Consider the following 26002-nt stretch of genomic DNA (forward strand, 5'->3'; position numbering starts at 1 on the left):
AACTAACAGTGCAATGGAGACCCCAGGAACTTGGGAGAAGCTAGGAGCATTGAATGTCTGCACAAAGTCAGCCCAAGAGAGAATCCATAAGAGCTACAAGCCCCAGCATAGTGCCATAGGGGTGGGACCAGCCAAAGTTTGCATCTCATGCCCACAACTTGCCAGGGGTATGGGACACAGTCACAGGATTTAATGTTTGCCCTGTTGGGTTTTGGTTTTGCTAGGCTCCCTTTCCTTTTTATTCCCCTATTTCCCTTTGAAATGGGAGTATTTATATATAGCATTCTATGCCAGAAGTACTTAACTTTTTTTCTTTGCTGTTTACAGAGGCTCACAGTTAAGACTTGTTTTTGGGTTTGTTTGTTTTTTGAGACAGGGCCTTGCTCTGTAGTTCAGGCTACCTCAGCCTCCCAAATATTGATTACAGGCATGTACCACCATGCCCAGCAAGTTTGCTTTGAGTCTCAGGATGCTCTGGACTTGACACTTTTAGCAGTGTTGAAAATGCTAAAATGTTGGCAACTATTACAAATAGACTAAATTTTGCATAAAGAGATCTGTGTGAATCTTCTGGGGGCCAGAGTTTGAATGGTAGAATGTTATGTTTATAACTAGATGTCCCTCCAAAACCTCATAGGTGAGGCCTTTGAAAGGTGACTGGATGAGCCTGCCTGCAGTTAGGAGGTGGGCTCTGACTAGAAGAAGCAGCTTACCCATGACCTTCACCCCCTCCCCCAGCTCCTCCCATCACTCTGCTTTTTTCTGCCATGTCATGGTCAGCTCTCCTCCATCATGTACCTCTGCCATGTTATTTTACCTTGGACCTGAAATGAGAGCTAAAATAAACGCCGTCTTCTTTAAGTTGTGGGAGCCAGGTATTGTGTCTCAGTGACAAAGTAAGACAGTGACTAACTAGATCTGTGGATAGGTGCAAGGGAGCGGAGGGTGAAATCCAAGATGCCAGTGATGGCTTTTAACTAGGACAGGTGACAGAAGAGGAGGAACAATCCTGGAGCGAGGTGATAAGTACTTTGGCCATAATGCAGGGCACCCACTGGGAAGCTCCCAAGGAGAGATGTTAAATGTTAAGGTAGCAGAAGAGGCAGATACAATATGAAAAAGGAGCTGCCCAGACTTTTAGTTACCATCAGACAGTTCCGCAGACCCAGCTAGAGTCAGTGCTTGAAGCAAAAATGTCCTTCAAGCCCCTGAAAAGTCACCTAGGCAACTGCTATCATCAGAGGCATCGTCCACAGCAAAGCTGGTAGAGAGCTAACCACACTGCTCAGCAGCTTGACCTCCGGTTAGTGTTTTAGAGGCAACTAAAAGTGAAGCAGAGGGTTTAGTTACTTGTTCCCTCAGCTGCACTATGAGAAAAGAATGGTTTTTACATTTTATAAATGATTGGGGAATCAATAATACTACTTGGTGTTGTAAACAGAACTGTTCTCTTGCCCTCAAAATGCTTATGTGACATAAAATTTGTTTTTAAATTTTTCATAATAAAGGTCCTAATGTGACTATTGGAGACAGGGCCGATAAGGAGATTATGAAGTCAAGTGGGGCCAGAATGGTAGGGCCTTGATCCCATCAGCTAGTGTTATAAAGGAAGAGAAACCAGGGGTGCACACGCACAGAAAACCTCCTGGTGAGGACATGGTGGGTGGGCGGCCATCTGCAAGCTGAGACAGACCTCAGGAAAAACCAGACTTAGCTAGTGTGCGGCACAAGCCCATAATCCTGGTGCTCAGGAGGATGAGGTAGGAGGATTGCCACAAGTTCAAAACCAGCCTGAACTACTTGAGTCAAAAAATAGAAAGAAAAGAATAAAAACCAGATCTGTCCCCTGCTCACATGCTGATCTTAGACTTACAGCCTCCAGAATGGTGAAGACTGTCTGCTGTGGCAGCCTGAGCTTATATACTTAGTGACACGTGAAAATTACATGAACTACAAGCTGGGCACAGTGGCACATACGTCATCCCACCACTCGGGAGACTGAGGCAGGAGGATTGCTTCGTGTTCAAGCCAGCCTGGGCTGAATAGCAAGCTCAAGGCCAGCCTGAACTGGTGAGGCTGCCTCAAAACACCAAAATTTTAAAAACATTTTTTTTAATTATGTGAATTACATATTGCAGAATCCATTAATGAAACTGCTTGGGGACACAGACTTGCTTACTAATTTATATGCTGTTCTGGCTACTTTAGTTGTGACAAGGTCTGCAAACTCAACAATATTTACTACCTGGCTATTTACAGACAATGCCTGCCATCCCCCAACCCCCCACACTGAGTATCGTGTGTGCGCGCGCTGAATTTGGTTTCAGAGGTCTGGGAAGGCGCTGGAGAACACACACACCTGCTCCTTAGGTAGGAGGGCAGCTTAGAAATTCTCCAAACTCCAGGAAGTCCCTAGCTTGGTAGCTCCCAGCTCAGCAAGTGACACAAAACTCACCAGTGAGGAGCTAAAAAGATCATGAAGAATGGCAGTGCAGCGTTCACAGTGATGCCAAGCAGGTTCATGACACAGACAGCTCACACCAACTCCGGGCTCATGCTGGCCTTGGTACTGTGCACATACTCTGTGCAAACCACATAGCTACCACATTTTTGCAGCTAATGAGAAACTGACGATGAATGGATGCCCCCGGTAGTTTCAGTACAGTACTCAGTCTGCCAAATTAAAGAACTATAGCCACACGAAGAGGAGACCTAACAATGGGATAAAGGGTATAAATCCTCATCTCTTTCCCAGTGTTTCCTGACTAGCCCACTCCTTTTCTATATTTGCTAATTTTAACTTTTATTTCTGTCATCTGCTCTTCTAACACAGTTCCCCATTTTTCTGAGCATTCCCACTCATGTCTCCCTGAAACAAAGTCAATTATCAACAGCTCTTAAATATATTTTTGTCTTAAGCATGGTTTACTAGAGACACAAAAAACAGCCAAATATTTAGGCCTCACAAAAACAATATAGTCACCTCCTTTTGAAATTCGTAATTCATGGTAATAGCATAAAAACAGGGAAGGTTTAGAAAGGTGTATCAACACAGGGGTCTACTCTTAGCAACAGGGATCCACTCCAAGACCCTCAATGGATGCCTAAAATCACAGGTATGGTTTATCTACAGTCAGTTTTCCTATGGAAAGGGTTCCATGATCTGTGTTTAACTGTTACGGTCCTTCCAACTATGGGCATCCTCTGACAGCTCAAAATCTTTCCTGTGGATGAAAACAGTTTCTGATCAGAGTCCATCCTTTAGGTCGCCTTTTCCAATTATTGCCCCACAATGCGTCCTCCCAGGCTCTCTTCCATCTTGGCAAGGAGACAATGTGGGAGGAGATGCCCAGCAGCCTTTCTCACAGGGGGGCCAAACTCGCAGTAAATAGATATTATTCTCCATTAAATGCCCGGAAGCAGCTGGGCTTCTTCAACTTCTCCCACCTGGCTCTGCTGGAGTCCGTTCCAAGTGAGGCATTAGAAACCTCCAGGAACATGGGCCAAACCGTCCAAGAGTCTTCACTGTGCTTCCAGTGGCCTGGTTTCATTGTGTCCGTTTTCATCTTGGTCTGGCATCTCTAAACCCAGGCGGCGCAGGGAGTGTACGAAGAAATGAGGAAGCCTGCAGACCAACTGGAGTTCCTCCTTCCTGAACCCCAGGGGAGGCAGGGTCAGCTGCCGGGCATGCAGGTGGAGGGGGATGTACCGGGCCTTTGACTGCTCCAGCCCCAGCCTCTTCAGGGTGCCAGCAGGAAGCTTCTGCACAAAGAAGAGACAGACCTCTGAAGGCAGGACCAATGGTCCATGCTTCGGCACACAGAGATGTTCACTTGGGAACCAATGCTAACCCCCCGGAAGCTTGCTTCAGGGACACATCTAAGAAGGGTTCAGAACCCAGGTAAGAAACTGTAGCAAGCTCTTATTGGCCAGTGCTCTGCCCTTCCAATAGGAATGGTTAAAATATCAAAGGGTAAAAATGATGCCATCATGGTTCAGAGTAGCATGAAAGATGACTTTAAATTTCAGAAAGATTAGCCTCCAGACAAAATCTAACTCAAACACATGAAGCAGTAAAGCTGTGCTAATAGATTTTAAACACAGTCCTTGAGGACAATGATAATAACTAACTGCTTCTGAATTTCCTAAAGCTAGATAACCACTATGGTACCATACCTAACGTCAATCAATACCTATGTGCTATGACTCACTTCAGGTGAGTTATTTTGTTTAATAAAACGAAAGCATGGGTTCTCTCTTTTTCTGATGCACACTGGGTTCAACCGTATTACCTGAGGAGCTAATTTGTTCCAGGCTGAATACTTGTGATCACCAAGGACTGGACAGTCCAACCCAAAAGACAGGTGAACGCGAAGCTGATGTTTTATTCCTTAAGAGAGAAACAGAGAAAAAAACTTATGAGGAGCTACAGAAACAATACCAGTGCCAGCATCTGCTTCAAATCCTATTAAATCAAATCACGATAAACTGGCCAAGCCCTACCTCCATAAGGTATAAAAAGTAGCAAAGAAACTATGCAGCACTGGCCTGATTAGGAAGAAAACATAAATATTACTTTAAGCAACCATGATTGTGAACTTGGTCCCTACCATTACTGGTATTTCATAATTTTACTACATAATGATAAATAGCATTGTTTTGTACATTTTTAAAATTGTGGTATAATACACAAAACAGTTCCCACTTGAACCATTTTTAAGTATACAGGTAAGTGACACTAGCTACACCCACATTGCTCTGCAACCACCACCATTACCCACCTCTACAATCTTTCATGTGCCCAAACTGAAACTCTGCACTTATTACATAGTGACCTCCCCATGGCCTCTCTTCCTCCTCCCTCACCCTCAAGCTTTCGGCAACCCTATTCCACTCTCTCTATAAATCTGGTCACTCTGGGGACCTCAGGAATGTGAGATCACACAGCATCTAACATTGTGTCTGACTTCACTTAACACACTGTTCTCAAAGTACATCCGTGTTATAGCATATGTCAGAACTTCCTTTAGTTCTTTCAAGGCTGAAAATAATTTTCTTTCATATATATTTAGCACATTTTGTTTCCTTATTCATCCATCAATGAACATTAGTGTTGTCTTCATCTTTTGGTTATTGTAGTTAATGCTGCTGTGAACACAGGTGTGCAAAAATCTGCTTTTAATTCTTTTAGGTACATATATAAATGTGTGTGTGTGTGTGTGCATGCATGAAAGTAGATTTCCGGGACCATGTGGTAATTTTTTAAAGAACCACTGTGCCCATTTTTAAGTAACAGTATTTGAACTGCTCTCCACCATCATCCCTCAGATCAGCATCACACACGCACAGTCATGTTGCACCCTCAGCCCGCCCACAGTGCCAGCAGCTCAGAACAAGACCAGAGGCCAGCAAGGGCTGGGGACCAAGTGTGGAAGCCACCTTCCCGCAGAACGGGGCACCCTTACCAGTCACAGGCTGGAGCTCCACGAGAGCAGAGGACACAGTGCTGCTAAGCACCTGGTACTGCGTGACGGCAACCCGGGCATTCTGGCTGGCCCGCACTCTCACCACCTTCCCCCTGTCCATGCGGTAGCTCGGAGATAATGTCATCTGAAGCCAAATAAACCAAATAAAGACATGACTTTTGAGAAAGAGCAGAAACCCCGGCTTCCTGGAGGCGCCTCACCCACCTTGTGGTGCTGCTGCTGCCCCTGCACCTCCTTCTCAATGATGGGGATATCCACAACTCCTGCCGACGGCACGGGGACACGCACAGTGACAGCCCTGGGTGTACACACAGATAGCTACTTCAGCCGCGGAAGCCAGGAAGCTGCCCTGGGAGCTGGCCATTGTAGAGGATATTGGACCTTCAGCACTAATGTGAACATTTCTTACGATTCCTATGCCTATTTGCAACATGATGAGAGGTAGCTCACCAACAACAAATATTTGAAATGGGTTACTGAGTTGTGGCTATGGCTCTTGTGATTTCTTTCTACATAGTTCTCTCCTGTTTTACCTACCTGGCAAGTAGGGCAGGCCTGGTCCTGTGTTTCACTGAGTTCATTCATTCATTTATGCATTTGTTCATTCATCTAGTATATGATCAGAACCCACTGTCTTTTATGATTTTAAAAAAGATGCCCAGCATGGCACACATTCTTGTAACTCCAGCAATAAGGAAGCTGAGGCAGGAGGATTGCCACAAGTTGGAGGCCAGCCTAGGATACATAATGAGTTCAAGGGTACCCTGAACTACACAGCAAGACCCTGTCTCAAAAAAGCAAAAAGCAAAAAAAAAAAAAAAAAAAAAACCATATCTTTCTTTTAATTACGTAACTATTAATTGGTTTTCTTTTCCCCCTAATATTCTACAATTCACAGGCATCTTTTTAGAAATGACAAGCTTATAGGAAATAGCCAACTCTCAGGGAAAGCATTAAACAAAGGAAATCACGAGGATTTTCAGGGACTGTTATGGTTTATATCTAGATATTCTCCAAAACCTCATGTGCTCACAGGTAGGGCTTTCAGGAGGTGACTGGATATGGGGATATTGGCCTCGATGAGCTCTTAGCTAAATGCGATGTTGGGAGGCGAAGCCTCATTGGAGGAGGTGAGTCACTGGGGGTGTAGCCTAGAAAGGTCTATCTGCCTCCCTCTTCCTTCGATTGTGCCCCACTTCACACCATGCCATGAGTTCTTTTCCCTCTGCCACACAGCTCTGCCTAGGAACCAGCTAACTATGGACTGAAACCTCTATATAAACTGTAAGCCAAAATGGGCAAGTGTTGGATATTGTGTCTCAGTGACAAGAAAAAACTAAGACAGGGACTCTCTGATCATAATCTATTACAGTGGTTGTTAAATTTGACTGACTGTACATCCAAAATCATTTGTGGAGCCTTTTGGTGGCACCAGGATCAAACCCAGGCCTCACATATGATAAGCAAGTGTTCTACCACTGGGCTACATTCCCAGTTGCCATTTCCAGAGCTTTTTAAAAATACAGATGCCAGCCAGGTATCGTGGTGCATACACATAATCCCAGCATTTGGGAGGGTGAAGCAAGATCACTTTGAGTTCATGGTCAGCCTGGGCTACACAGTAAGTTCAAGGCCAACTTGACTACATAGTGAGACCCTGTCTCAAAAAAAAAAAAAAAAAAAAAAGAAAAAAAAATATATATATATGGGAGAAGCAGAGGCAATCTCCACAGCCACCTGTTCTGATCAGAAGCTTTGTGGGCATATACATTTTTATTCAGAGTCTTGAGCATATACATTTTTAAAGGGCTCCACAGATCACAAAGTACCTGCAAAATGTAAAGAGGACTAACATCTAAAATATAAATACATGAATCAAATAGAAAATGATAATTGAAGAGGAAAAAAAGGTAAAATAAACAGTCTAGCCCTAGAAAGAGAAATTTAAGTAGTATAATAAACACAAAAAGGCAAGCAAGATCACTAGTATAAAATGAAGAAATAAAGTATTTTTTTTCACCATCAGTACAGCAAGCTTTTTAGAAATACTTTGGTCAGCATAAGGGGAGGTGAATACTCAATACTGACTGTAGTATTATAAACTGGCATGGCCTTTTGGAGAACAATTTGGACACTATGAAAATTTTAAGTGTGCACATACTTCAACCAAGCAATTCCACCGGTAAGAATTTATTACAAAAATAGGCTATGATTCAGGTGAAACTCATGTTGATATTGAACTGCTGTTGGTGCTGGGAGACAGGGCTTTAAGAGGGCCAAATGCTTCTCTGGAGGAACTGGCCTAATCCCAAAGGAATGAGCTCTCACTCCAGGGACTGGATTGTTATGACACAAACAAACTGTTACAAAAGCAAGGCTGCCTCTCCTGCTTCTCTTCTTCCCCAGCCCTTCTATTTTCTGTCCTGAGTGGAAGCATGAAGGCATCACCAGCATCACACCATGGACTTCAAGCCTCCAAAACTGTCAGCCAAAATGCAATTCTTTTTTTAAAAATTATACAGGCTCAGGTATTGGCACAACAACAGAGAACGGACTAAGATAAATATATTTACACATTCTTTGCTATAGGCGCTGTAAAGTGAGAAATTACCTAAACATCCACCTGTACAGTACCACAAAGCCACAAGGAGACAGCTGTAAATGTACCTCAGGAAATGCTCTTCAAAATACGTGATCCAAGCAAAAACAGCAGAGTATAAAAGAAGCAGTAGATAAATATATAGTCATAAAATAACATGCTTCTAGTACACCGCTAAAAACTTATGCAAGACACTGGTATTGCCTCTGAGGAAGGGAACTGCACAGACAGAGTACAAGTTTCTTTTTGACTCATGCATTCTTTTTCTATGGAAAAAAAAAACGGATGTAGATTTATATGCACTAACATGGAAAGATCTCTAAACATACAGAGTCAAGTAGCGGGAGAAAGGAGAATGTAAATTGTACATGCATGTTTAGATACACAGATACTATATTAGATGTGTGTAAATGAATTAAGGACTGGATGGGTAAAAACCAAACTGCTTACAGGCTGCTACCTCAAAAGGAGGAACTAGAATGGCGGAGTGGGTGGATTCTCAAGATGCTTTTTACTCATCTTTGCTGTTTGACTGTTATATTTTAGCACAGGAATGGCATATATTTATGGTACAATTAATCTTGATAATACTGCCATACAGTCATAATTAAGAATGATTATTTTCTATTAATAGCTTCTGCTGTATGACAGATGAACAGATGAAAGAGGTGCCTCTGCCTATACATGCTCTACTGCCACAAACGGGCCTCATACCAGTACTTCTTTGCCACTTGACGGGTTCTAAACAGCTCTTGGATTTGATGTGCTACTTCCTTCTCCCAAGCCAGCACCATTACACCTGTGGTTTCCTTGTCTAGTCGGTGGCACAGGTGCAAGGGCTCTGCCTTGTGGCCATGAAGCACCTTTGCCAGGATGGGCAATACTTCACTGATGCAGAGCCTGACTCCAGGGCCACCTAAGAAAAGAAAAAACAGAAGCCTAAAGATTTCATCGGAGAACTTTTCATGGGAAAGATTTCCTAACTATCAACTGTCAAAGTTTTCTAAAGTTCTATACCTCCAGAGGGGCAGGGAGCAGCATCAATATGCCCAGAAACCTTGCTTGCTGGGAAAGGATAGAGTCCCCAGTCTAGACTACTAAATCAGAATATGCATCGTAATAAGCTGCCCAATGGATTCATATGCAATCAACGTTGGAGAAACGCTGTCCTGTGACTTTCTCCTCATACACACTTCGCGGGTCTGAGAAGCTCCCCAGGGCATTACAGAAGACCCTTTAAGAGAACTGGTTTTGAGGTTAAACATTTCTGGCTCTATTCTTTGTACTCTCCTCTAACTAGTCATTTGATTTCAGACAGATTAGTTACCTTACCAAGTTTATTTTCTCATCTATAAAAGGTAAATACTGTGAAGTGAGAAATACTGTAATTGCTTTGGAAAATGGTAAGACAAGAAGTTGTTGTGAGAATCTAAAGTGAAAACAATCATGTGAAGCACTTGGCAATGCCTGCTTCACATTTTTTGAGGGGGCGGGGGGCCTGACACTGAACTCTGAACTTCATGCCTGTGCCGCTGCACTAAATCCCCAGCCCACTTGCTTTGTCTTTATGCACAGCCTTTCTCCATATTCCCCCAAAGTATTACCTTCTCCTAGCTGAACTATTCCTTTTTCTCTGTGACTCTCACAAACGCATAATTTCTACCCATTGTCTCTGTCTTATTAACCTCACTGTTCCTTATTATTACAACTTCTAATTACAGATAGTGCAGATTCCATTAAATTCTAGATACTCAGACTTTATGTGAGGTATACTCCAAAACACATGCTCCCCCATCTCGCATTTTCTCTTACATATTATTTACTCTTTTCAATTTTTGTTTGTTCTTGAGACAGAGGTCTCAGTGTTTCCCAGGCTGGCTGCAAAGTCCTGATACTCTGCCTCCCAAGAAGCTGGAATTACACGCTCATGGCATCACCCCTGCTTCCCTTTCCCAGTTTTGACAGAAAATAAACTGGAGGCTAACACCATGCAGTCTTTGCATTTCTCAAAAGCAATCCCTGTGCTGGTCTGCACAACGCATTCTAGGAATCGCCACTGTCAGACATTTAAATAGGAGACTGTCGTATTTATGTCTGCATCCCTGAAAGTGCCTTACACAGGATAATACTCTACAAGGTTTTAATTAATTGGAATGAAAGAGTGTCTCTCATGGAACACTTCCAAGTCCCCCTAGTTACAACGGAGAGCAGCAGCGGGTCCTTTTCCTTCTCACTCCGTCCTTACCATGGACAGGGAGACCGTAGGGCTTATTGATGACCACAATGTCCTTGTCCTGGTGGAGAATCCCTCGGCTCAGTGCCTTAGCAAGAACGTTGGGGTGAACTCGCTGCAGCTGCTGTGTAAACCGCACTAATTCTTGCACCCTCCGCTGAACAGGGTTTGTGGGCACCTAGTGGGGAAAAGGGCCGGTGGGAAACTCCTGGTGAGACAACGGTGGAGAAGCGGAGGGCGGCTGCATTAAGGCCTGGGTGGAAATGCGTAACCCACACTCAGACCTTTCTTTGCGTCGGCCTCGTGCCTTTCTCCAGGAATCTGACCCACGCGTTGTGTTGCATACGCACGCGGTGGTTAGGACTGCACCCGGGACCCGGAGACACCGAGACCCCACTAACGTCTTCCCTCTGCGCTTTCTACATTCTCTCACCACATACTCGCCACAGATAGCACCTGCTAGCAGAGGACCCCACTTCCACACCACACCACACCCCCGGCCTCGGAAACCAATGAGCGCACTGCCTTTTGGGAGTTGTGGTCCTTCCAGGCTCACCGGCTTCTCCTTTTCTTCCCTTTTCTGGGCTCGGAGTTTCTCCGCTAATCCCTGGGCATCCAAGGGCCTGGATGCAGCAGCATTAGAACGAAGTGGTTTTGAAACGAGAGTGAAGAGACTCCTCAAGAGCGGGCAGGAACCCCGGATCAAGAGGCCAGGCGCACGACACCTGGGCGCCGCCATCTTGCCAAGGGAGGGGCAACCAAGATCACGTGAGGGGGTACGGAGCTCCGCGGGTCACGTGAGGGGCGGGGCCTGGTGCGTCACGTGGGCGGTGCGCGCTCTGTGCGGCTGCGCTGACCGGTAGCTGCAGCTGGACCGGTGGCGTTTGGAGGAGACGCGGTGAGTGTGTCAGGGGAACAGGGCTGGGGCTGGAAAATGCCGGTTCCTCGAGGTTTTCTGCCTCCACGAGATTTCCGTTCTGGGCCACCCCTGTCCAGGGAAGCATTGCCCCCTGCGGGACACAATCTCACTCAAAAACACTTCCCCACCCCCGCGTCTTCTTAGAAGCTAAGCCCCACAGACTCGTGTCCCAGAGCCTTCTCGGTACCTGGCTCGTCCCCCTTGGCAACCACGTCCTTGGCCGGTCCCCTGAGGGACGTGTTGGGGCCTCTCCTGTTTCTTTACGGCTCGACCTCCGGAGATACTTGGTTATCTGCCCTCTCTGCCCCTCATCTTCTGACTCACAGCCTCTTTGTTTCTCGCTGTAAACTGTTCTGTCCTGCCAGGGATGGTCACCCCTTCTTTAATTCATCCGGCCTCTTAGTTCCTAGCTAGGGAGCATTGCGGGTCCCTTCTGTGCTTCAGAACTCATTTCTTGTCAAAGAAAAAGGCTTCAAAGTGCAGAGGACAGACCCCTGCTCGTTCTGCTTTTTTATCCCTCCGCCTTTTTATAGTTTGCAACTGCCCCAGAGCTTCTTCGTCTTTTTAAAGACGCGAAATGGAAGCGCTCGTGCCCAAAGTGCAAGCGACTCCCTCTCGTTTCAGGAAAGAAAGGCTGAGCAGAAGAAACAGCTGTTTGAGATGGTAATCTAGTGTTTTGGGATACACAGGGCTGGTTTTAAAGACAGCTAATGATGAAAGACCGACACCCTGAAGGATCTTTAGTGATGGCAGAGGGATGATAGCATGGGCCACCTGAGGAGTTAGTAAGTAGTTGAATTAGGTGTAGGTCTTGCTCCAAAAGCGATTGGCACAAAGGAGCCACGTAGAGCCTGAGACAAAATTGAACAGTTGGAGCTAACCTAAAGAGGACTAAGTTGAAGAGTTTAAACTATACTGATAAGTAGTTGGCAGGCTTTGAAGCTTTCTTGAGAGGCTCCTTTAAACTGGAATTCTAGAAATGAATCTAGCAATCAATTGCATTCGAAAAGGAAAAAATTAGCAGGGAAACCAGCTGGGATGCCGTAGTCTAGGTGATCAATAGTGAGATCATGCCCCATTCATTGGTCTTTTCCTCCAACAAAATACAAATCTTAAAATTTGAATTACAAATTATCCAGGTCGGGGGCTGGGGATTTAGCTCAGCAGCATAAGCGCCTGCCTTGCTAACAGGCAGTCATGAGTTCGATCCCAGGTACCGATAAAAAGGAAAAAGACAAAAAAAAAAAAAAAAAAAATTTATCCAGGTCAATATCTACCAGTAGTAGCTGATGTTAAGGACTGTTTTTTTTTCCTTAACCCTCATACTTAGTAACAAATATTTGTTAGATGACTCGAGATGTTTCTGAACATATTGATTTGCTCTACTTGTGTCATTTTTTTACCTGAAGAATGAAAGTAGGGGTAAATACATTTGTAGAGTTGGAAAGATGTTTCTGTAACAAAATAGGTGATCTGCACATAAATGCAAAGAAGTCCAAGGCATATTGAGAAACTACCTGTTTCTTCTGTCCTCCTCCATTCACAGATAGGTTATAGATCTGTAAAAGTTGAGACGTTTCATCCTAAAAAAGTCACTGCCTTTTACTTACATGCACCGGTCTCAGTTCTGGTTTCACTACCGTTGCACATCACTTGTTACTTAGTTACACAAAGGCCTCTTTTCCAAGAACTGAAATTTAGACATCAGAACGTTAAGTTCAGATCATTAAATGCAAACCTGTTTGGAGTACAAGACTCTTATGGTTTGGGTAGCGGTGCTAGGAGAACCTATTTCTGCCTTCACTTCTGATGACTTTCAAGAAACAACACTTGCAGAAATTGCTGGCTGTGTCAAGAAACAAAACCAGGATCCAACTCGGATGTCATTGCTAGTGACCCAGAGCTTGTGTTCTTGGATTTCAGGTCAAGCCAAGGCACACACTATTATGTGAGAATAAAAACACTTTTTCTCTGAAGAAGGAACTTTTGAGTTGTTTGGTTTGGTTTTGGTTTTGCTGAAACTTTGTAAGAAAAATGTATAGAATTGAAGTATTTTATTTGCTGTTGCTTTATAGCTTTAGTCACTACGGGAACAAGAATTAAAACTTCCTTAATGTTTTTCCAGTGAGTCTCTGTGCTTAGTGGTTTAGAGCTGCCCTCTTAAGTGTAAAGAATTTATGCAAATGTTTTTTTTTTTCCTTTTTTGTCTCTATAGAGTGCCTTCCTCTTCCACTGAATGCTATTTTAGGCATTGGGTCCTCCTGTGTGAGCAGATGTATACGGGGGTGGGGTTGCTGCTGGGAATTTGAACCTGAGACCTTGCCTGTGCCAGGCAGCACTTTACCACTGAGCTACTGTATGTCCCCAGCTCTTTCCTTTTTCTATTTCTGCGCCAATCTCACATTGTCGTTTTAGTTAGGGACGCCTCTTACCTGAATAGCTGGTCTCAGTACCAGGAGAGAAATTCCATTCATGGGTCTCCAATCTTACAGGATACAGCTTTTTTCAAATGTGGCATATTTTTATATGGATTCTGATGTTACAATATGTGCCTTCAACATAATTATGTAAAGAAGACTGGATGCTTTGCTTTGAAGGATATTTTCTACTCTGTGCAAGAATAGAAAGGCTTCCTTAGTATTGCACAAATATAAGGAATGAAGGAACTTGTATATAAATTCATAAATTTAAGGAATTGTGGCTCTTCAATGATGTTCTAGTTGCAGATTAACCAAAGATCCTACTTCCCTGAAGAACAGGAAGTACTTGGACATTGTTTTATGGTTTTAGATCAAAGAAGCAGTTAGCGGGAACTTTCTGGGGTGTCCTGGAAAGTATTTGTGAGCAAGGAGGCCTGGGGATTAGTCCTGTTTCAGTGGTTATAAATTTGAGCAAGTATTTGGTTTTAGATTTTGTCATTCAGCGCTTTACAACTCTTAAAACTCCTGTGATAAGATTTTTCCAATGACACCTCAATACATTAACAGAAGAACTTCTTCAAACTTAACAGGAATGCATTTAGCATTGATACAAAGAATCTGGATTCCACCTCTATTCCCTGAATTTAACTTTATGCCACTGAGCTAATATTTATATTTGGAATTGATTTCATTGACTGGTTAAGATTTCTTTACGCAGAGTGTGTGAGGAAGGTGCAGATAGAAAAAATATTAGGGAACTGTGGGGTATAGCTTAGTAGTAGAATGTGTTTGAGACCTTGGTTTCATTTGCTGCACCAGGAGGAAAAAAAAAGGAGAGAACAATGTAGACCTACAACTTAGGTATTAGTTCTTTTCCTATACTTGCATTTTAAAGAAATTTCAGTTTACTGTTGCATTTTATACTTAGCTTTGGAATAATGATCAAGACAGATCTATCTTAAACCAATGGTTCCCAGATTTTTTTCATTTCATGACATATATGAAAATAACTGAATCATTGGCAAAAGCTGGAGGTGCCCACAGAGGACACCTTGCTTGGGCCCTCTGCCTATCCCCAGCCCTGCTCTGACAGCAAGCAGAAGGCAGAGAAAGAGACAGAGACAGAGACAGACACATCCTACCTTGAAGCCCATCTAACCCTTAGAAAGCTTAGCTCTGTGCATCTAGTACCTTTGTCTAAAACTCCACCTGGCTGCGGAAAGGAACTCTGTTACTGATTATTTTAGTTAAATGGATGCTACACTTGGATTCACGATTATGTTCCTTTATACTCCTGGCTTGTTTATAAGGGTCTTAACCTGTCCTTGCACAATGGCCTATCTAAAAATGTAAATGATAGCTGATAAAGAGGTGAGAAATACTTTCACCATGATATTACTGGTTTTTGTTTTCATTTTGAGACTGGGTCTCACTATGTAGTTCATGCTGGACTTGAACTCACCAAATAGCCCAGACTGGCCCTGAACTCTCAGCCATCCTCTGGCCTCAGCATCCCTGAGTGCAGGCGTTGCAGGCGTGCACTAACACACCTGGCTCTGCCGTGGTGTTTTGACCCAATTAGATTATGGGTGCTCTTGGTTAGGCCTATTTAAAACCAAATTAGAATCATCCAGAGCCAGAGATCATTGTATAAGTAATATGTGCAGTTTTTAGTTTGTTTCATGTGTTCTGTTATAAAAGTAATACTTGAAACATGAAAAAGAGAAAAAAATAGAATGGGGGAAATAATTTATAGTTCTGCTTTCCAAATATGTTGATATCATAGTTTCTCTCCAGTCTTTTTTATGTAAATTTCAATTATGTAAATTTTCAAACATTTACAGAAGCAGAAAAAATACTGTTAGGAAGCCCATATTCCCATCAGCTACCTTCTCCAGTTAATCAACCCAGGACCAATCTTGTTTGTTAGGCACCCTACACCCCAGATTTGACTCCTAGAATACGTTTGGGTTTTGAATCAAATCCCAAATGTATTCATTTGTAAAAAACTTCATCGTCAATTTATAAAGGTAAAGGCTTCTTTTTAATATAATCACAATTATTACACATTAATATAATCACATTATTACACTTTACAAAATGTATTATTAAGATCACCAGGCAGCTAGTCAGTGCACAGATTTTCTTGTTTGGAGCTTTTAAAAAAAAAAAAAAGTTGCAAATGTGATTTAAGATCCACCATCTATTTTGGAAGCACTTGAGGATTGAGTTAAAGCACCTTAAAGTGCTCCCTGCATATAGTATAGCATCAGCTACATAAATGTCAGAAAATTGCAAATGGACTCCTATCGAGAGGTAATGGAACTTAGTCTAATTCTGTCGCTTTTGTGATTCATTTCAAAATTTTGGAACTAACTGGGTGTGGTGACACCTATAATCTCAGCACTCAGGAGGCTGATGTCAGGATCACTGTGAATTAGAAGCAAGCCTGGACTGCCAGAGACCCTGTCTCAAAAAAAAACAAAAAAAGAAAATAAAAATAATTGTCTCAAAAAGACACAAAAGAAGTTTTGGACCTTAAGTTTCTTACCCAGAAAAGGAAGTGAATAACTGTGTAACCCTAAAATTCCAGTTCTTACTGGAAGTTAAAAGCTAGGTATGTAGAAAAGTCATGAGTGCTGGAAACAGATGAGTTTGCGCTGGAGGCTTTGTGATTTAAAACATTTTAAACTCTTCAGCTGCCTTTTTTTTTTTGGACATAAGATAGAACTATAATAAGACCTACCTATTGAGGTTAGAATAAGCAACAAGATAAATATATGTGGTACCTGACAGATAGTTGATACTCACATTAGTAGTAGTGTGTCATTGGGTTAAAATAAGATCATTAGCCCGTTTTCAAAACTGTAAAGAGCTACATGTTTTAAGACATTATATGAAGAAAATCATTTAAGGAAATGAATACTCACTGGAAAGTTAGACCCAACTTCTAGAACATGAACAGTAGACAAAGGAACTCGGAAACCATGTGAATGGATAACCAGATGATGTCAAGACCTCAAAAATTAATGTTTCCAACATGAGCTTAAGTAGAATAAGCTGATTTGCTACATTATTTGAACAAGCATAAATTAAAAGTATAGATTGTTCTGTTTGCCTTGTTAATTATTGGCACATACTGGTACAGGTTTGTCCTAGTGAAAAATAAATTCCATTTGGTGGGGTTAGGAGAGCTGAACTCATAACTGATTTGGAAAACCAGATCCTAGTGTGGCAGTCAGCATTTCCCCAACTTGCTTGGTAAGAGTCTCTGGGAATGCGCTTAAATCTGGGAGTTATCAGTTCTCTGCTGCGGAGATTTTGGTTCAGCTCAGGCTGAGGTGAAGCCCAGGGATCAATTTCCCTCCTCTCACCTGCAGGATAACCACTCTAGGAGACTGCAAAAAAGTTCTTTCCCTTTTGGAAAGGTGAAGTTGCTAATTAGTGTGGAGAGAGAAATGGCTAATTTATCAGTGTAATTCATAGATAAGGTTTTAAGAGTCAAGTAGTTGCAAGGCTTACAGTGAGAAAACAATCAGAGCTGCTCTGCCCTCCCGGCCTCACGGTTTGCGTTGCGAGAGGCAGTCATGGTTGTTTTCCTCCCTATTCTGGCGGGACCCTCAGGTTTCTAACTCATTTGATCCGCTGTGTTTTCCCCTTAAGTGGAGCCTCCTGAGTTCCAGCTGTGGACGTTGTTCACCCACCCTTCCCTTTCCTACCTTTCCTCAGCCTTTTCCCCAGCATACTCGAATCCTAGTCTTTGGCTGAAACAGGCAGCGTCTCTATATTTACACTTCTGTCTAATACCTTTCCATGTTGAGACAGCTGATCTCTTATAGCTGTGTCCCTCCTTGTGGTTCTGTTGCTTGGGAACTGTATTTTTCATATGCCTATTGTTAATTTCCACCCAAATGTCCCTGCCTATCTATCACCTCCCCTGCTCACTGGCTCCAGCCTTTCCCCACCTTTATCCTCCTCTATTCGCAGGTGTCCTGGAACTGCCCTCCTCTTCTCCTGCCTGTGTGGGAGCCATACCTTCCTCTTCTGGGTTCACCTCCCGGTTTTCCTGAAGTGCCTACTGCAGTAATTTCCCAAGTATTTGGGCGACCATTTTGCCCACACGCTTGCTGTTTCTACAGGTTAAGGAATTTGAAATACTGTTACACCCTCACTGTATGAAACCCGTTATCCTGTTGTCTTCTGGTTGCGATGGCTCCAGAGACAGCGTGAGTGCTTTTGTAGTGACTGTTTTGTTTTCTTCACTGTTTCGCTGGAAACTTTGAAACGTTCTCTGACCCAGCTGTTGTGCTGGTTGGTGATGGTCCACCATGACGTGGGTCTTCCCTGATATCTTGTGCTGGCCATTTCATGCAAGCCATGTGCTGGGACATTTCACTGTACCATTCTTCTCACTTCTCTCCCACCTGTATTTTTTTGTTTGATTTTTTAAAAATAGCCACTCTTGTTGCGTAGTTATCTGTTAGACTTCCTCCCCCTACTGCATTTTCCTCCTTCTGTGCACTTTCTGCTTTGCCGTTTCTGGCTCCCTCCAAGTCAGCTTGCAGCCACTTTAGTAAGGTTTCCTGTTCTAGAGTACAGACGCCCAGCTCCTCCCTGCTTTGCTTTCCTTCAGGAGCATTTCTTCCCGTCTAGCTTACCGTATACACTGTTTACTCGACTCCTTTACCACTGGTGCAGATCTCATGGGGCAGGGATTTTTGTCTTACTTTGTTTATTGCTATAAATCCACAGTGCCTGGCTCCTAGTAGATGCTTAATAATTACTTTATCTTTCGAAATCTAAAGGTCCAATTTTTTTTCTTTTTACTCCTTTGTTTTGTGTTTCGTTATTTTAAGAGAGAAATGCCAGGTGTGTTTTGTTGGCCAGTGGGAGCCCCTGGGGTTTGTGTATGTGTTTGTACAGCTATATGTTTGCTGGTATTTCTTGAGCTGACTGTTTTGGTTTCTGGGACAGCATGAATGCTTGAATCGCCTTTCAATTATGCCCCTTTTGGCGTAATCTCTTATTTTCATTTCTGTTCCTGGTGCTGTATCTGGAGCCATTTCAGGTTTCACTTCATTTTTCTCTGGATTTGGAGTTTGAGAAAGTGATGAGAGCCTTGTGATGAGAGCCTTTTTACGCCTCGCAGGGCGTAAAAAGGAGAATTGTGTGTTAAATAGACTTCATGCCAATCCACATTTTTAAGTCTGTATTTAAAGCTTGATTTCTATTTGCAGAAATTTTCTGAAAAATCCCTCATTTGTTCAATCTTTTCTTGTTCCTTCATTCTTGGTTTTATACCTTTTCTGTTTTTAAAATCCCTATTACCATTTTAACAGAGACACTTGGAAAGTGAGTTTGAAGTAAATACTTCAGGACAGAAGTAATGGAGTTTTTATTGTCAAGGAGGCAGCACAGCAATGCCTGTATATCGAGCAGGGACAAACACCAATTACTCATAAATCCTCAGTCACCTTCCGAAGCTTCCCTTGACATCGTGCTTACGTCGTGCAGTGCCCTCCTTCCGTGTCAGCCTTGTCTTTTCAGCTCTTTGGGTAAGGAGCGCCTGAGGTCTTTTGTCAGAACCCAGTGCTGTGCTGTGGTGTTCCAGATAGGTAGGAATGTGTCCCCCACTGGGTCTCAGTCCATCCAGCTCTCCTCTGCCTCCCTGCTCGGCTCTGTCTCATCCCCATGCCTCACAGCCTCCCCCACCAGAAGTGTGCTGTTTGTTTTGCAGAAGGATGTATTGCTCTGTGTGTGTGTGGTGTGTGTAAGAGACAAACAGCAGACTGAAGCCAGGGCTTGGCCTGCTCGGCAAGCACTCTTAGCCCTGAACTACTTCCCCAGGCCCACTGCTGCGCTTTGGGTGCGTCCGCAAGCTTCGTGACTATTTTTAAAACTTAATTTTATTAAGACTCTAAAGTAAATAGAGGAGGGACCATTGGAGAAAAGCAAAACAAAACTCCAGGAAGGGAAACTTAGATGTAAGATTCATTGTGTGAAGCAGGGGCGCGCTCCTGAATGAAGTTTTGGGATCTGATGCAAACACGAACCCAGGCTGCTTCTCCCAGGAGTTCCTCCTGCACCTGCTTCTCCTCACAGCACTGAAATATGTCCTTATTTGTGGTCTCCACATGGGGTGACAAGGCGAGTTTCATTTTGGTCTTTCTGCTTAACTGAACTTTTTTTTGTTTCCTGCAGCGCATAACAGGATCTGTTCTTTCGCAGCCCAGGAAGGAAGGTGCTTGCATTTTCCCAGGTGAAGTGTGCTCCATGTGGCTGCTCCTGGACATCCTCCTTCCGTGTCTTGCATTGATTTCCAAGCACTTTTTTTTTCCTTTTTTCCCTAAGCTGTTTATGAAGATACATTTTTATGTTCCCCAGTGCGCTTTTCTCTCACAATTTGTCTTCTCCTCAGTCTTTCTCACTGGCTACTTTAAGATACATGCGTTCTGCTCAGCAAAGCAATACTTTTGAAGCAGTTTCTAAGTTAGATACTGGTAGACTCTGTAGCAAGTAGTATGTATGTTTTTTCTTGCAGTTTTCAGACTCGTGCGAGGTCTAAACAGTGCTTTCCGTTCTTGGCTTATTTGTCTGTTAGAGGCAACATTCCATTTTCAGTTAATTTTTATGGAAGGGCACTGCAAGTAATCTACACCAATACCCACCTGCTCACTTTTTATTTTTACTTCCTTTTGGTTCATCATTCTCTGTATTATTTTAATTGTTCTTAAGGGTTAAATGAAGTGGATCCTAAGAAATGTGCTTGAAAGTATGTTTCTACAGTACTTTCAGAAGCAATAGATACTCACATTGGTGCTTGAAGTAGAAGGAAATAACTACCCATAATCAGATGATTTCTCGCCCTCAGTAATCTGTAGTATATGATACAGAGCTGGTCACTGGGATACAAGAGAAATAGAACTTCTGACCTGTTAGATTTCCAACGTGCCAAGTTCATGGTCCCATAACATTAAGGAATAAAGTCATGAATCAAAGGAAGAAGTTAGGAGCGTTTTAATGGAAATAGGAGAGAGAAGTTCTAGGATTTCCCAGAGAAGAGGTCCTGAGTGGGTGGCTTACCCGGCTGTTGGTCAGCAAAATCAGTGGGGTATAACATGGAGCAAACTAGAGTCAACCTATGGGATCACAGTGCAGCACAGCTCCTTAGCTAACATTCTGGCTTGCATCTGGCTTTCCCCCCAAGGCCTCGAGTGTTCATAAGTGTAGCTTTTTGGAGGTGACTGGGTCCAGGGTATGTGCCCCTGGGATCAAGGATGTGATGTTGAGATGGATTGATGGTGCCTGGCTAGTCTGGAAACCACCCTGCCCTAATGTGAGTGCTAGGGCCGAGTAGCCTGGAGGGCATCCGAGGATGGAGAGAGGCCAGCTGTCTGTTGCTTGTTGCTTGCTTCCTCACTATCTTCCTGCCCTCTGGCCACCGTGAACTGTGTCTCCTCTGTGATGCCCCTGTGCCAAGTCACCCTGCCTTGCAGCCAGCCAGCTATAAACTGAAAGCTGCAAACTGAGCGGAAGTGAACCTTTCCTCCTTCAACTTCGGGTATCAAGTATTTTTTCTCAGTAATAAGAAAAGCAACTAAGACAGCTAATACTGATCCAGTAGGGAAGCGAGTCACACAGGAAGGGTACATGGGACGAACAGAGGTGATTTTGAGAAGGGATGGCCCAGATGTTCTGGTCACCCAGCTGGGCAGTTGATACCTTTCTGGACTTACTGGGCCGGATATCACTAATCATAGTAGAACTCCCGGTTGCTTATTTATCCCCAGGGAGGTGCACAAGCCTGGCCATCTTCAGATATGTTCCAGCTGTCTTTATTTTTCTGCTGACTCCCTGAGAGACCAGTCCCTCACTGTGGACTAATTTCTAGCTAATTTAGTTGCCTATAATAATTGAGCTATTTTAACCTCTTACATTTGAAGTACTGTTTCAAATAGAAGTGAAACTTTTAAAGTAGGTGTCTCAGGGGCCCAAAGCACATGGGAGACCTCAGCTGACCATCTCTAGCCGTGAGTTGGCGTTTGAGACCATAAAGTAATCAGGTGAGGAAGAGAGCAGATGTGTAGAGTGAGTAGGAAAAAGAAGCCCTGAGGACCTTAACTGGAGGGAGTGGGCAGCGGGAGACTCTGCAGTAGGGGTGGAAGGGGAGCAGGACAAGATGCAGTGGAATGGTCAGGAGCTTCCAGGGGTAAAGGAAGATAAATCCAATCATTTCAATGAGTTGAGCACCATTAAAGCTTTCCTTGAGCTGCCTCCAGCACCTGCCAATCTCCTAAAACTTAGTATATTGAACTAGGCACACGCAGGACATAAATACTTGCTTACAGTTCTCTTTCCCCTTGTGACTTTTAGAGCGTTCAGTGATAACAGACAGCCTGCCAAGGCATGTGTGCTCTAGGTTTGCCACCAGGCAGGCTTTCTAAGGCATAGCCTAGGTCTTACTCATCTGTGGTTAGGTAATACTGAGTTGTGTCTTAACGACAAGAACTTCAGACTTTGGAGCCATCGTCCCTGTCTACTGTGTATAGCAGGTGACCTTTAGCAAGCTGCTGCTTAGCTGTGTGTCTTAGTTGCATTACCATAGTGCCTGTGATACATGGGAAGGGTCGGGAACTGCCTGGCTTATAAATGCTGTGTAGTCCAGTATTTGGGAGAAGTGGACTGGATTCAGTGATAAGAATATTCTTAACACACCTGACGTTCACTGGATAATTGAATGTGAAAAACTGACAACTTGTGACAGATATGATTCCTGTCATTTTAAATTCTGGAAAATACAGAATATCATCATGGTTGGGCCAGAAGAGGAGTAGGTAAAGTGCATATAACTTTGTTTAGTAAAAGAGGTGTAGATTTTTAAAATCTACTGTGTGGTCTTAATTGCTTTCTTTGTAGTTGAGAAATTTAAAAGATAAAATTCCTCCAAGGCAGGTTTTTTATGTGTAGGGATAAATATTAGCCTTGAACAGCTGGGCAGTAGATACTAGCCATTGGGCTGTTTGGAATGAAAGAAAACACCATAACTTCACCCATTCATTCTGGTTTTTAACAGTTCAGAAAGTAAAACATATCAATTGATCTCATAGACTTTTTTTTTTAATCTTTTTGAGACAGGGTCTCACTGTGCATTTCAGGCTGGCCTTGAGCTCACTTTGTAGCCTAAGCTGGTCTCATAATTGCAAACAGTTTTCCTGCCTCAGCCTCCCAAGTTCTGGGATTACAGGCATGTGCCGCCATGCCTGGCTTCTCTTGGATTTTAAGTTGGCTCATGGTTGGTGCCGTCTGATTTAGCCAATAATGAACATTTACTGTATTTTGTAAACACAGGTAACAAAAACCAGAGTAGGGGCTGGGCTGCGGTAATCAGTAATACACTATAACAGTCCTTTTTTGTCTTCCTCATGGGAGAAGTCAGTAACTGTGTCAACACCAGCAGTGGTACGGATGAGGCACTGGGTGCGGGCGGAGGCAGCAGGCTCTGGTCTCTCCTCTGAGGTCAGGAAGACCCAGGGAGGGAGGGCGCACCCTGGGCTCTGGCCGGTGCTGGGTCAGAATGAATCTTGCAACTACATTAAACACTGTGAGACACTGGAATGATTTTAAACCATTACTTAACCCAGTTTGGGTTTGGAAAGTACTTTAGCTAGATTTGTAAAATAAGAGAAATTGATTCGTAAGCTTTAAATACTGATGTCCTTGAGTCGTTTGCCAGAAAGTTCTTCCCTTAAAAATCAACTATCAAAAATCAGTTTACAGTGAAATAGATTATAAAAATAGCCGAATATAGTGGTGCGTGCCTATGAACTCAGCACTCAAGAGGCTGAGACGGGAGAATCACTTCAAGTTCGAGGCCAGCCTGAACTACATAGTGAGATTCTGTATCAAAAAGAACCCCTCAAAAAGTTATAAAAATAAAGCAATCTAATGAGATGTTCAGTAAATGTGGATAATAGTCTGAAAACCTAAAGGCCTCCTTTTTTTGCCTGTTGAATCAGGTGACCTTCGCTCACGTATCTGTCGGCATACCTGAAGAGTGTTGGTTTGAGTGGTTTACTCTTGCAGGCACAGTGTTCCTGTCTGTTCCATTTAAAACTTAAATAGCTTTGTGCAGTCTTTGCTGCATTGGAAACTATAACCAAGGGTCCTGTCCTGTCCTTTCCATCCTTTCCAACATGGTGGTTTTAACAGTGTTGCCCAAGCTGGTCTCAGACTCCTGGGCTCAAGCCATCCTCCTGCCTCAGCCTCTCAAATTGTCAGGACACATAGTAGGTACTACTATGCCTGCCTAGCAACAGGTTTGGTTTCGTTTCGTTGTGTTTAAAATGCAAATTCTTTCTCTGTTTGCACAAAATGTCTTTCTCATAACCTGAATCATGAGCAGCAGCATCTGCTGAGTGGCAGGTGCTGCCCTGTGAATAAACAGACAAAAGGTCCATCACTGACCAGCTTCACTGCAGGAAAAGGAGGCGATGCCAAATACTGGACATAATTAGTGGAGCTCTCCTCCTAATAAACACAAGGGCGCGGAGGGGCAATGGTGCCATTGCTGCCAACTGCTGCCAGCCAAGGGAGGCCGTGTGTCCTGGAGAAGGGAAAAGATGATGTCCTCGGTCCATGCCAAGGAGGTGGACGGGCCTTGTGCTGCCACACGTTCCTTCTCCCCGTGTCCGAGTGTGCAAGGCCTTTTTTTTTCTTTAATTGCACCTTGGACCAGTTTATATGGGAAGTAAATCCAGTACTTATGCAGACAACTTCCACATTTGGAAGGTAGCAATGTTTAAAAGTTTCGGTTTTCTGTGTGCACATCCTATTTTGTACCTGGTTTTTTGAGTCTCTGGTTCTTGGGCTGGGGATTAGCTCAATGGCATAAGCACCTGTCTTGTAAGCGCATGGTCGTGAGTTCGATCCCTGGTACCAACAAAAAATAAAGAAAGAAATAAATCTCTAATTCTTGGGGCCGAAGGTTAGCTCAGCTGTTTAGTGCCTGCCTGGCAAGTATGAGGTTGTGAGTTTGATCACAAAACCCCAATACCAAAAATAAATACATAAATCTGTCTCTAGTTCTTGAGTTTTCCACATCCATCTCATAACAGGTAAAGCAAATTTTCATTGTTGTATTTACTAAACCATCAGGATTTGTTGTTTCTTCTTGACTCAAACGATATTTAAGGGGGGCTAGACATATTGTCAGCCATACAACCACTGCCTGGCAAGTGAGGTGTCGTAAGTTCGATTCCTGGTACCAAAAGAAAAAAAAATAGAGTATTTAAGAACATTTCCAAAATTCTAAATAGCTTGGGCACAGTGGTGCACACCTGTACTCCCAGCACTCAAGAGGCTGAGGCAAGAGGATGGCTGTGAGTTCAAGGCCAGTCTAAAGTATGTAATAAAAAAAGACAGATGAAAAATAATAATAATAATTGGTGGAGAGGCATCGTGCTGCCACACGTTCTTGTACTGATTTCCAGTGTTAAACTTAATGCTTTCCAAGTATTTTTTTGTAGTATGTGGTTTGTAGCACTCCATTGAAGTTCTCTCAGCATGCTAATATAAAATCATCATAAATACTTCAGGATAATTTGAAGAGTGTCAATAAAGTAAAAAAGTGGGCCAGGGATTTAGCTCAGTGGCATAAGTAATGTAGTTTGGGCATACACATCTCTTGACTACCCTTTATCTCTTAACGTTCCATTTATTTATCAAAGACTGTAATTATTAAAGTCAGAGTCCAACAGTTTTAGCTGCATATACTCTAAGTGAAGGACTACGCAATGAATTTTAAATACATAAAATCACTAATTTTGAATGTATTTTACAATATTTGTATCTGTATCCATTTATAATAGTATAGACATATCCACCCCACCCTTTCCAATGTGATTGAAAACTTTCTCCTTACATTATTTGTTTTGTTTGTGTTTTTGTTTTGTGCCTTTTTGAGACAGGGTCTTGCTATGCAGTTCAGGCTGGTCTTGAACTTGCTTGTCTCCCAGGCTGATCTCAAACTGGCAGTGGTTCTCTTGCCTCCCCCTCCCGAGCGCAGGGATCACAGGAGTGCACCTCTGTGCCCGGCTTCTCATTAAATGTTAAAGGTACTTAGTGAGACCTACTTCATTCTTCGACTCTGGGAAGTTTTCTTCCGTGAGCTCCGTAAGTATTCCTCCAGTGTCATTTGCTGCGCCCTCTTTCTCAGGTCTTCTGATTGTAGGTAGATTCTATCTCCTGGACAGGCCCTCTGCCTTACTTTTCTTCTCTTCTTTTCCATTTCCTTCAGGAACTTTATTTTGTCAGAGACCTTTGTTACATGCTCCCTTTTTTTTATTA

The 26002-nt window shown here is 43.2% G+C and overlaps 2 protein-coding genes across 9 annotated transcripts in view; one reads left to right on the top strand and one right to left on the bottom strand.

The window, feature by feature from the left end:
- Positions 1 to 2902: 2902 nt before the first annotated feature.
- On the bottom strand, positions 2903 to 11089 carry Rpusd4 (RNA pseudouridine synthase D4). 2 transcript variants are annotated; one of them, XM_003472682.5, is made up of 7 exons: positions 10875 to 11089; positions 10331 to 10496; positions 8800 to 9001; positions 5691 to 5784; positions 5466 to 5610; positions 4293 to 4390; positions 2903 to 3762 (listed from the first exon to the last, which is right to left on the bottom strand). In XM_003472682.5, the coding sequence occupies exons 1-7, from the start codon at positions 11055 to 11057 to the stop codon at positions 3523 to 3525; spliced, it is 1128 nt and encodes a 375-aa protein (XP_003472730.1). In that variant the 5' UTR covers positions 11058 to 11089; the 3' UTR covers positions 2903 to 3522. The 2 variants fall into 2 exon arrangements, with proteins under 2 accessions (XP_003472730.1, XP_005004976.1); XM_005004919.4 differs by lacking the exon at positions 10875 to 11089 and adding an exon at positions 10603 to 10771.
- A 5-nt stretch (positions 11090 to 11094) lies between these two features.
- Fam118b (family with sequence similarity 118 member B) overlaps positions 11095 to 26002 on the top strand; it is a 50014-nt gene continuing 35106 nt past the window's right edge. For 6 of the 7 annotated variants that reach the window (XM_013155554.3, XM_013155555.3, XM_023566173.2 and 3 more), the window contains exon 1: positions 11122 to 11216. The gene's annotated coding sequence lies outside the window, so the exon portion shown is untranslated. Of the gene's footprint in view, positions 11217 to 26002 lie in introns of all 7 variants that reach the window. The other variant, XM_003472558.5, reaches the window with a different exon arrangement.

This window comes from Cavia porcellus, unplaced genomic scaffold (assembly GCF_034190915.1).
Source record: "Cavia porcellus strain 051 isolate PalLab524CR breed Dunkin Hartley unplaced genomic scaffold, mCavPor4.1 scaffold_9, whole genome shotgun sequence".
NCBI lineage: Eukaryota > Metazoa > Chordata > Mammalia > Rodentia > Caviidae > Cavia > Cavia porcellus.

What these genes read in the sequence shown, in the direction of transcription:
- Rpusd4 (XM_003472682.5), bottom strand. Translation starts at nt 11,057, where the DNA reads ATGGCGGCGCCCAGGTGTCGTGCGCCTGGCCTCTTGATCCGGGGTTCC. An exon ending in CTACGGTCTCCCTGTCCATG is followed by an intron (nt 9,002 to 10,330) that starts GTAAGGACGGAG and finishes TTCTTTTCTTAG; the next exon opens with GTGGCCCTGGAGTCAGGCTC. An exon ending in GGAACAAATTAGCTCCTCAG is followed by an intron (nt 3,763 to 4,292) that starts GTAATACGGTTG and finishes TTCTTTGTGCAG; the next exon opens with AAGCTTCCTGCTGGCACCCT.